At 41.1% G+C, this 12,538-nt stretch overlaps 1 protein-coding gene across 3 annotated transcripts in view; it reads right to left on the bottom strand.

The window, feature by feature from the left end:
* Positions 1–12,538, bottom strand: part of DSCAML1 (DS cell adhesion molecule like 1) — a 440,889-nt gene that overhangs the window by 147,628 nt on the left and 280,723 nt on the right. For all 3 annotated transcript variants that reach the window (XM_073602487.1, XM_073602485.1, XM_073602486.1), the window contains exon 5: positions 11,632–11,910. In XM_073602487.1, coding sequence (XP_073458588.1) covers positions 11,632–11,910 — 279 coding nt within the window. The remainder of the gene's footprint in view (positions 1–11,631; positions 11,911–12,538) is intronic.

The following is a 12,538-nucleotide window of genomic DNA, read 5'->3' as shown; positions in this document are numbered from 1 at the left end:
GGCGAAGTTCTTTAATTCTAAAAAGACAGGATCCCCCCTGGAAACCCAACTAAACACAGCATTTATCTCAGTGATCCCCAAACCCAACAAAAACCATGAGGAAGTTGAGAACTACAGGCCCATATCTTTAATTAACAATGACCTCAAAATTCTTACTAAAATTTTAGCCAACCGCCTTTCCTCTTTCATCAATCTCTATGTACACAAGGATCAGGTTGGTTTTATACCCGGTAGGCAAGGACCCGACCAAATCAGGAGAGCAATAGACATCGTATCCATTCTACAATCTAACTGGGAAGGGGGGCCGAAACAAGAAGGTATGATCCTCTCGCTGGATCTCCACAAAGCTTTCGACTCGATCGAATGGCCTTATCTTTTCTCCATATTGGAGAAGTGGGGCTTTGGACCCAACTTTTTAGGGACCCTAAAATCGCTATACTCCTCACCTCAAGCGGTGATTCGTTTACAAGGTCAATACTCTAAACCCCTAACCATTGCAAGAGGCACTAGGCAGGGATGCCCACTCTCCCCCCTAATTTTTGCTACTGCGATCGAAACGTTAGCAATAGCAATAAGAGCAGATCCCAACATTCAAGGGGTTGCCTGTGGTGACCAGGTCCACAAATGTGGGTTGTTTGCGGACGATATGCTCCTTTTTATCACGTCCCCAACCACCTCCCTTCCAAACCTTTGCAAACTCCTGAAAGAGTTCTCGATGGTTTCAGGGCTGAAGGTCAATTATGCCAAATCTTCAGCCTTAAACATCTCCCTTAACCCATCTATTTTGGCATCCCTGCAGAGTGCCTTTGAATTCAAATGGAGTGACTCATACATTGATTATTTGGGGATAAGGCTCACAGCTAAAACAGAACTCCTTTATGCAACCAACTTCCCTCACACATATCGCAAACTGGAGGCAGACTTATCCAAATGGGCTAAAGGGGGTTTATCCTGGTTAGGGAGGATTCATGCAGTCAAGATGACTTTGCTCCCCAGAATCCTCTACCTCTTTAGAGCCATTACAATAAACATCATTAAAGAGCACTTGAAATCGTTCCAAAGGAAAATAATAAAATTCATTTGGGGAGGGAAGGGGTACAGACTTCAACAGAGCACATTATACTTAAACAGACCACAAGGGGGATTAGGCCTCCCGCAGCTATTTTGGTATTACCAATCAGCTAGGCTAGCCCAGATCTCGACGGTATACGCGAAGGCTGAGAAACCGGATTGGATACAGATTGAGAGACAGGCAGTTCCTTCTTTCACTATTGACTTTCTTTTGTGGGTCCCCCCCAAAAAACTTCCCCCCATATTATCCCCTATCCTCTCGCAATCCTTTCAATTATGGGATTCTCTGAGAAACCTTCAAACCATAACTTCCTACAGACAGCCCCTGGCTCACATCTTCAATAACCCTGACTTTCCCCCAGGAACTGACATTAAAGCATTCCGATGGTGGTTGGACAAGGGGATGTACCGGATTGGACACTACTTCACATCAATGGGGCCTATCACCAGGGCCTTCTGTGTGAGTCAACTGGAGATGCCTAGCTCCGAGAACTTTCGTTTCCAGCAGATCAGACACTTCCTCACTCATATGGGAAAAGACAAACCTTCAAACCACGCATTCACCCCATATGAAATATGGTGCGGTCAGTCTACAGAGCAGAGGGGTGGAATCTCCATCATCTACCAGTCACTCTCTAATCAAACCACCAAGACCCCATACATGTCAGCTTGGGAGTCAGACTTGTCCTTGGAGTGGGACCTAGAGAAGTGGAGGGTCACTTTTAGTAGGGCATACAAGAGCATTTTGAACATCTCACTGGTTGAGTCCAGTGTAAAGGTCATCACAAGATGGTACCTTCCACCGCAGAGACTGGCCAAAATGTTCCCCTCCACGGACCCCAGGTGTTTTAGGGGTTGTCTACTCAGGGGCTCCTTGGCCCATATCTTTTGGGAATGTCCACGACTGAGGCCTTTCTGGAACAGGATATTTCACATGATTAAGAAAGTTACTGGAGTTCAGATCCCGAGGACCCCCGCCTTAGCACTATTAAACGATCATTTACCTAAGACCCCCAAACTGGCCCGTAAATTGATACACTTCATTTTGCTGGGAGCTAAGCTATCTATTGCCAAGGCATGGAAACAACCCAAGGTGTCCTTCAAAGCGGCTATCCGCAAAATTTCTTGGATCATGGCCCAAGAGAAGCTTGCCAGTACCCTGAACAACACCAAAGAGAAATTTGAAGCTATTTGGGAACCCTGGGCTAATTTCATGGGCATTTCCTTGATTCCAGGGGTTCAACCTTGATGCGTCTGGCTGTCTCTGGGTCTGGTGGGACTCCTCCCGTGGATTGGTTTTCGACTACTCTCTCCTCTCTCTCTCTCTCCCCCCTCTCATTTCTACTTTTTTTCTTTTCCTTTCTTTTGCTAATTGTCAGGATGATTTAACAAGATGATGTTTTGTCTGTTTTAGTTCAAACCGTAGTAGGGACCCCTGGGGGTCTTGCTCCCAAGGGAAGCATAAGACGTAGGTTTTTATTTCCTTGTTCGATGCCAAGAGATCTTTAGTATTAACTAAGGGGGTGCTAAGGGGGAGTTGGAGTGCTCCGTTCAGGCACAGTGTGTTCCCATTTGGGGTGCAGACGGTCTCTCCTTCCTCCCCTTCTCCCAACCATTTCAAGTCTCAGGGTTCTATGGTTTAAGTGAACGAATTTTGGTCTATAAAGATATTAATGTAAGGTCACAGACCAGAGACATACTCATATCTACTGTTGTAAGTTTGACTTGTTACCCCAAGGGGGTTCAAATTTTTCTGCTTTATACTCCCTCATTTAACGCTGATGATTTGTATGCTTTTTCTTGAAAACTCAATAAAATATTTTGAAAATAATTCTGTGTAATAACAGTCACCATTGGGGCTACCAAAGGCCTTCTAGTTCAAAGATGTTTCTGGATTTAATAAATATTGTGGTAGCTGCTCTTGATCCACATCTCCACTGGGTCTACCTGTCTGCCTTGCTTGCCCCTTCATTCACATTTCCAATATAGACATTCTGTGGATTTTGCAGCAGACCTTTCCTCTTCCAACAGGAATACTGTAGTTTGGGTCATAGTTGACAGATTTAGCACAGCGTGTCACCTGGTTCCTTATCCAAGCTAGCCAATGCTAAAAAGTTAGTCCAACTCATCTATTCTGACCATATTTTCAAACACTTTGGCGCCCCAGAAAATATAGAGATTAGATTATTTCCAAGGGACTTCAGTAAAGGTAAGTATTAAATTGTCTGGCTAACCATTCCCAGACTAAAGGGTAAATGGAAAAGACAAACCAATCCATAAGAAAGGTCCTTCAATTGTTTTTTTTCTAATCAACAATCAGTCATTTATCTTGAGCTGCATTTACTTTAAATTATGCTTCTTTGAGATGCCTCCTCCTATTAATGTTTTCAGAAAAAAAACAGACTCAATTCCTTGCCCTATCAACCTCTACTGTTCCAGCAGTAGAGGAAATCATGAAAAACATTCTACAAGTACAATAAAAACTATATAGAGGCATAATCAAATGGAAAGCTCAGGCTCAAACAGTGATCATAAAATGCAGGCTACAAACCAGCTGGCCAAATGACTATATCATGTTCTTCGTCTGATTCATAATTGGAGAACCCTAGCACCAAATCAGTATCAGTATTTCCAACATTAGGTTACAGTACCTACTAAAATGAAAGAGGTTTGGTTGAGAAGAATGAGATTCTCCAGAACCATCTAGACCAGGGGTTTCAAACTGGTGGCCCTCCAGCTGTTGCGAAACTACAAGTCCCATGAGACATTGCAAGGCTGACAGTTACAAGCATGATGGGACTTGTAGTTTCGCAATAGCTGGGGGGCCATTCGTTTGAGACCCCGATCTAGACTTTAGCAATGTCTTTTGTATGGACTCCATCCCTAATTCCCTTATCAGTGACAATCTTTGTTCCAGCTGTCAGTAAGGTCCATAACAATCTGCAATTAGTATAGGTAGACATCTGGTAGACATATCAAAGATCTTCCTCTTGTCACAAGAAATTGGATAATAAAGAACAACATCCTGCTCTGCAGTCTTTCCTGGGAGACGAGGCATGGCTATCCATAATAAATAAGCTAAATTAAATTTTGCACACTTCAACTGACCTTATATGGTGTTAAAACACGAAACCATCGTCTAGCCACTTTACATTCACTCCTCTCTTCCTATTGTGAATTCTTCTCATGGCTCTTTAGATTTTCTTGTAAAACCACTCCTTCATATATATGTTTATATTTATACAGTATATTGGAACTAACACAAGCAAAACCTAAACAGAAAAGTTGCAAGAGGGGTCTATAATGGAAGGTACTGTGAAGTCCTTTCTCTGACTAGCTCAGTTACCAAGGTCAGCTTTTCCTAAGCATGTACCTGTATCCTCTGCTGGATACAATAAAGAATGAAACCAGGCACATACATGCGTCCTTTCAACATAGGGCTTATGCACCTGAGTGTATGAAAATATGCTGCAATTTTTCGAACAGAACTTGACAGAAAAAAGTGGCTTTAGTGTTGCATTTTTTAATGCGCGTTTACGATTGCATGTATGCATGTTTATATGCGTTTACATGCATACTGCGTTTACATGCATATGAGTGAAAACTTATTCTACTTGCTAGAATATTATTTTATTCTAACCATTAGAATATATGTATGTGTATATGCCTGGGTTTAGGCATGTCTATGCATGTATAGGAATAAATTATGTTGGAATGCAGGTTTGGGGCATTTTTGAATGCCCCTGAACGCTGCTTTAACATAACCTGTAAACAACACAATGTGCATATGCACATTACATAACCCAGAGCTGCCTTCAGGGGCATAAAAAATGCCAGACACCTCTAACAGCAGAATTTTTTTATGCCCTTGTGCAAGAGGCTATAATTGGGTGGAAAGCATAAGTCCTACTTCATACATTGAAGCAATGCTTAAAGAGGATATGCAGTCTGCTCACATAATTTGTAATAAAAACATCTTTGCCATTCTGAAGCTTCCCCCCCAACCACTTTACATATTATTTTATATATACTGTGATTCTGTACTTGCCAAATATGCGGCAGAAATCTCCCTCCACTGAGTCTGGCTGCAACCATTTTAACTGTGGGCAGCTAAAGCTGCTGCCTGTTCACGTCCTGGATTTACAGACACACAGAGGCACACCTTCAGCTCTGCAGCCCTGCAGCTCTCATTGGCCCTCTTGACTCATCCCTCCTCCCTTCCTGGCAAACTCTCATGAGAGGGAGAGAGAGAGCTGTGCATGATGTCATAAGCCTAGGCTTTTTACTAGACAAAACACAGGAAGTGGGCTGTATAAGGTATTTACTGAGAGAAAAAAAAATTACTATCCAAAGTTAAAACAACAAGGGCAGAAGATTTATTAGATGGAAAGTTGAAAAAATTACTACTTTAAGTAGAAAGGCTCCTGCTGATACTTAGTGGTACTTTGTCATCTCTGTGTGTTTTGCTGCTGTTCTGGTTATAAACTAGCCTGTCTCCTGGCTATTGTGTGTTTGATGATTGCCCTAACCTGTTCAACTTTTCAACTCTTCCTGAATGCCACAAACCATAGAGTCAAGTTGTTTGAGAGTTTACACCTGACTGGCAATTTGGTACTTCACTTCAGATATCTGATATTGTCACTGGGGGAAATCTGGAGATGGAGAACTGCCAATAAACTGCACAGTACACAGAACATGGAAATGCAATTATTTTAGTAAATATAAACTGCAAAATACCTTTTCTCATCAGTAGTACAGTCATGCTCAAAAATTTGCATACCCTGGCAGAAATTGTGAAATTTTGGCCTTAATATTAAAAATATCATGCCAAAAAAACTGTTTTTTATTTAAGGATAGCAATCACATATAGCCATTTATTATCACATAGTTTTTTGGTTCCTTTTAAAATCATAATGATAACAGAAATCACCCAAATGGTCCTGATAAAAAGTTTACATACCCTGGAATGTTTGGCGTTGGTACAGACACAGAAGGTGGCACACACGGGTAAAAATGCCAATTAAAGGTTAATTTCCCACATTTGTGGCTTTTTAAATAACAATTAGTGTCTGTGTATAGCTAGTCAATGAGTTTGTTAGCTCTCACATGGATGCACTAAACAACCTAGACACTGAGACATGAGGAGGTAGAAAAGAACAGTCAAAAGACCTGCGCAACAAGGTGATGAAATTTTACAAAGATGGAAAGGATATAAAAAGATATCCAAAGCCTTGAATATGCCAATCAGTACTGTTTAATCACTTATTAAGTGAAAAAATGAGGGGCTCTTGTAATACCAAGCCAAGGTCAGGTAGACCAAGAAAGATTTCAGCCACAACTGGCGGAAGAATTGCCCAGGATACAAAGGAAAACCCAGAGGTAACCGCAGGAGAAATACAGGCTGCTCTCCAAAAAGACGGTGTGGTTGTTTTTAAGGAGCACAATTCAACAATACTTGAACAAAAAAGAGCTGCATAGTTGAGCTGCCAGAAGGAAGCCTTTACTGCGCCAATTCCACAAAAAAGCCAATGTGGCATGTCAAGGTGTTGTTGCACATATTGTAACCAGGCTTTTTTGTGGAACTTGCGCAGTAAAGGCTTCTTTCTGGCAACTCAACCATGCAGTTCTTTTTTGTTCAAGTATCATCGTATTGTGCTCCTTAAAAACAACCACCATCTTTCTCCAGAGCAGCCTGTATTTCTCCTGAGGTTACCTGTGGGTTTTTCTTTGTATCCAAAACAGTTCCTGTGGCAGTTTTGGCTGAAATCTTTCTTGATCTACCTGACCTTGGCTTGGTATCAAGAGATCCCCAAATTTTCCACTTCTTATTAAGTGATTGAACAGTACTGACTGGCATTTTCAAGGCTTTGGATATCTTTTTTATATCCTTTTCCATCTTTGTAAAGTTTCATTACCTTGTTACGTAGGTCTTTTGACTGTTCTTTTCTACCTCCTCATGGCTCAGTGTCTAGCCTGCTTAGTGCATCCATGTGAGAGCTAACAAACTCATTGACTATTTATACGCAGACACTACTGTGATTTAAATGTGGGAAATTAACCTTTAATTGCCATTTTAACCTGTGCGTGCCACCTTCTGTGTCTGTACCAAGGCCAAACATTCCAGGGTATGTAAACTTTTTATCAGGGCCATTTGGGTGATTTCTGTTATCATTACGATTTAAAAAGGATCCAAAAAACTATGTGATAATAAATGGCTTCATGTGATTACTACCCTTAAATAAAAGACAGTTTTTTTGGTATGATCAGTCATATTTTCAATATTAATGCCAAAATTTCACAATTTCTGCCAGGGTATGCAAACTTTTGAGCACAAAAGTATATAGCAGTATTATGACTTCTATCAGTGTCCAGCTGAGCACTGGTTTAAGCTTGTAGGAGGAGTTTTCATTTCCCTCTGACTGTCCTATGAGGCTGCATGACCCCTGACTTTGTCTAGACAGTGCTGATTGGCCCTGTGTTGATATCATGCACTCTCCCCCCTAAAAAACAACAACTCTCCAGCAAAACACACCAAACTGAGTATGTGCAGAGTGCCTCCTAGGGCTCATTTCTATCAGCTGATGGATTGGGGACAGTAACAGAAGGGGAGGATCAGAGAAGGCCGGATCAAACAGCCTTTTTACACAATGCGGAGGATTAACCTCTTGGGTTTCACAGTGAGTATAACGAGCATGCTTTACTGCATATACAGACTTATATTACTGTTGAAGGTTTAGTAACACATTAATGATGAAAACCAGGCAGTTCTTAGGAGGGCATATAGAGGAACCGAAGCTGCTTAATGCTGTCACAAAGATTAGATGTTATACAACTACAGATTTGGAACTGCACTTACAATTTCTAATGGAGAATGAACTTTGATTCTTATTTAGTTGCTAATGTGAGTTTTTTGGGACAGTCCATCTCTAAAACAGTTTAAGGAATGTAAACCACTGAAACTCACAAGTCTTGGCTCTTTACATGTTGATCTCAAATAGGTGAATCTGCTGGGTTATAAACTATGTTTTCTTTTTTAAAAAAAAGCTTGTACCAAAAGGAAGGGTAGAATCCTTTAGAGCACCGCCTGAACGATATATGGGTTGGTATCCCGACTACAGGGGGCACTTAAAGGCGAGGAATTACTCACAATCAAATATTTCTGTACATCTGTACACATAATTCTAAACTGTAAACTCTATTCAAATGGATGTCACTATCTGTTGATACAGCAAGATTGCACAGTATGCACAGAGACAGGGTGACCATACCTATGCAACTTTCCTTGTACCTTGATGAAGGATCATGCATGGTCCTGAAATATGTTTCTTTTTGGCAACTACTATATTTTTTCTCTATTAAATTCCTTGAACTATACGGAAGGTGTGCTGGTGAATATTATCTCATATAATGGCACCCATCCATGTAAAATCACTGCAGCACCCACTACCAGTTTATGTGGTTTTGGACCATCAGGTGCTGTACATCATGTACTTCACACCTATGCAACACTCGTTTTTTGGATCTGACACCTTATCAGATGTTCAGTTAAGTGACTGACCATCCATGCAAGCAGGTACAGAGGGTCAGTACATGAGTCCAAAAGAAAAACAGAATGAAAATAAGTTTATGGCAGATTTTTTTTTTATTGTCAATGGATATTTTGAAATTCTCCACAATGTTTGTAGTAATGTCAGACAAGAGAAATTGGAATAGGCAGGCAGAGAAATTATCTCAGAAAAGAGTAGCTAGGCCAGGAATTCAAGAAATAATTTCTTATGAAAGACCAAGGTATTCAAAGGTGTTAAAGTCTAACTCCAATAAAATTGCCAAAGTTAGGTAAACAGATGTCTGAAGGATAGGAAGACACAGACAGCAACAAAAAATGGGAGCTGGAGTTCAGTATTACATAGGAGGAGTCTGACTGGGATGAGGCATTGCCTATAATTCAAAAACTGCCTATCTCATGAAAATCATCCAAAGAACCCAACTATAAAATCTAATCCAGTATCTAAACTAATCTAGTATCACTGTCATACACCAAATTTGAAATCTCCATCCCCAAGACTTGCTGGAGATGCTTGCCTACACCTGGGATGATGACACAGTCGGGGAATATGCCCTTCGATTTGTCCTTCAAGCTAAAAAATGCTCAAGTGTGAATGGGGTTTTATGCCCCGTAGACATGATCAGACTTTCCGACAACAAAACCGTGGATTTTTGTTCGAAGGTTGTTGGCTCCAACTTGTCTTGCATACACACGGTCACACAAATGTTGGCCAACAATTACGAACGTAGTGACGTACAAGACGTACGTGATGTCTCCATTACGAACGCTAGTTTTACAAGACCGAGCGCTTCCGGCTTATACTTGATTCTGAGCATGAGTGGACTTTTGTGCGATGAACTTGTGTACACACGATTGAAAACTTCGACAACAAAAATTTGTTGGCGGAAAATTTGAGAACCTGCTAGCCAACATTTTTAGGCGGAAAGTCCGACAACAAATGTTCGATGGAGCATACACACGGTCAGACTTTTCGCCAACAAGCTCATATCCAACATTTCCTGTCGTAAAATTCGATTGTGTGTATGGAGCATAAGGCTTCATGTACACTAGGAGGCATTTTTTTGCCAAACTCCTAAACTCAACTCCATAAAAGCCTATGTGTCAATGTACACATAGGCTTTTTGCAGAGTTTAGAAGCTGCAGCATTTAGGTAAGCCTTTAACCTCCCTCTCTTGAATGCGGAAGAATCGCATTCAGGATAGGAACGTTTTGACCACCGGCCGCGGTAAAACGTGACAAACACGTGCCACGATTTTGCCGCATTTTCCCTTGGTCGTGGTAAATGTAGGCCATTGTACATAAAGCCTTATTCTCCTCCAAAATACTTTCCTCTCCTACCATAACCTTCTCCTTCCCACCCCCAGCTAAAGTCTACTTCCCCAATGAGTCTAAGACCCAGGAACACATCTCTATCTATACACAATATGCCCAGACTAATAGCTTTAAAATCAGACTTTAGCTTCTTTCACATGGGGCGGATCAGTGATGATCCGCCCCGTGAACACCCGCTTGCTCAGCGGGGATCGCTCCGCCGATCCCCGCTGAGCAGAAAGATGACAGGTCCATCTCTGCACACTGTGCAGTGATGGACCTGTCAGAGCGCCGCTCTCCCCTATGGGGGATCGGATGATGACGGACCGTAGTGTCCGTCGTCATCCGATCCGAAAACGGATGGAAAAGTAGGGATTTCCTCCGTTACACTTTTCGGATCGGAGCGGGTCGGATGTCAGCGGACATGTCACCGCTGACATCCGACGCTCCATAGGGATACATGTATGTCCGTTTTTCATCCGAAAACGGAAGGATGAAAAATGGACATACGGACTACCCGTGTGAAAGAGCAAATATGATTTACTACCACAAAACAGGTCTTGATACAAGATCTCATGTGCAAGCCCTAATAATATTGAGATTTTGTTTCCTCTCTCTTAATGTTGCCTCTGTCTCCCCTGGAGAGTTTTCCTGATCATTTCTCGTTTCTATGACCTCCTTAACTTGGAGAGGAAATCTCAGGTGTCCAAACCTTTTCCTACTCTGTTTCAAACTAAAAAAAGTGCTGGGGTTAATTGGTTAGCGTAGTTACATGTATGTGTGTTAGGAGATGTAGGAGAGCGGCAGATGTTGGAGAAGAGCTGAGCAATGGATTGAAAAGACTGCCAAAGTCTATTTTGGGGGCTAGGGTTAGGAGAAAAATCACAAGAAGAAGAAGTAAGAGTGAGACTTATTAATGGCAGGATAACAAACAAGGCGTCATTGAATTGAAGTTCCCACAGAAGAAGATACAGTGTGATGACATATTTGAGAATAAGAGGAAAAAAGAATATTGTAATGAAAGAGAGGCTGAACATTGCGGGTAGCGGCTCTATAAGAAAAAAAAAAAAAAAAAAAAAAAAAGGTTTGTTCAGTATCTGAGGATAACAAGAAAATGGTCATGAAAGGCAGGATGAACATTGTGGGTGGTGACTAGAAATAGCAAGTCTGTGCAGATAAAAGTATTTACAGGAAGTGCTAGTCCACTTCTAGTATAATTATAGTGCTCTTTGAAATGATGCACTTTGCATATAATACATAATTGACCATGTCATACATTGATCACTGAGCTTTACTTAACTGTAGGTTTTCAAGTGTGGTTCAGTGTTACACATGGCAAACCAGTGCCATAAAAAACACAGTGTCCGAGAGAAAAACAAATCAGAGAAATACCAATAGTTAGGACAAAACATGATAAGTCAGGTGAAAGGGATGATCTGCATTGGAGCCGAATTAAAACAGTTATGCTGCAGGGAAACCGTTTTATTTCATGCAGCAATGTGTTAAGTTTTACTTATGAATGCAAATTCAACAAAGATGGTGCTTTGGTCAGAAATGAACCAAAGACCCCCACACTGAAATAATCTGTGATATTTACTTTATTATTTTGCCTTCACATTTGGCATAAATACAAGTAAACCACATGGAATACTGTAGGTTTCTACTTACATACTGTAACTTACCTAATACAGTCAGGGCACCAGCAACTTCAGCAGAGCCAAAGCTATTTGTGATCTCACAGATATATGTTCCACTATCTTCCAGCTGCAGATCTGTCATACTCAGTCCTGTGCTACGTTTGCTCCAGCGGCTGTCAGAAGGCACTGGACGGCCATCTTTAATCCAACGCGAAGCTAAGTTTGGATATCCTGAGGCAACACATGGTAGCTCTACTTTTTCCCCCACGAAGATCTCCTGGGATTGAAATCCATCAAGAAGAATGGGGACAGATTCTGCAGGGTCTAAGGAACAAATAAACAGGAAAATACAGAATACAATGACTGCCGGCAATCACAAAAAAAAAAAAAGTGCATATAGACAGGTTATTTAGTATTTAACATACTAGCTGTTTGCACAGAAGTGCAGTACTTAATGCAAACACTCCTTAAAAAGTGAAGGTGTGTATTTCAGCAAAATATGCTCTTTTATGTTACTACTGAGAGACTTTTTTTATTTAATGTTAAAGTGAACTTTTCAGTAACTGTAAAAGTCAGCATGAATAGATTCCCAAAATGTGAAAATATAGGCAGCAGTATACTTTTATCATTAAAAAAGTCTTTATAATCATTCCATGGGACTTTGCCTGGGCTAAGATAATGTCATCAGTCTGCTACAGGAGGAAGCATTTCCTCAGTCTCCTCTCACCCTGTGATTAGACTGAAATGTTGTAACTTTGTAGCAAGTCACAAGGTGGGAGATTGCAGAAATGGCTGATCTGTATCAAGCATTTATAAAGATAATCGAGAACTGTATGGTTATCAGGAATTACTTGATTAAGCCATCTCTGAGCTAGGATCACAGACCAGGAAATATGTAGATTCTGTTGACCCTTTGAACAAAATGGTGGATGGGCCATTGTCAAGGGGAGTA

This window comes from Aquarana catesbeiana, linkage group LG10 (genome assembly GCF_042186555.1).
Source record: "Aquarana catesbeiana isolate 2022-GZ linkage group LG10, ASM4218655v1, whole genome shotgun sequence".
In the NCBI taxonomy this organism is placed as follows: Eukaryota; Metazoa; Chordata; class Amphibia; order Anura; family Ranidae; genus Aquarana; species Aquarana catesbeiana.
Note: the sequence above shows the minus strand (reverse complement) of the source record. Positions and strands in the feature narration are given on the sequence as shown.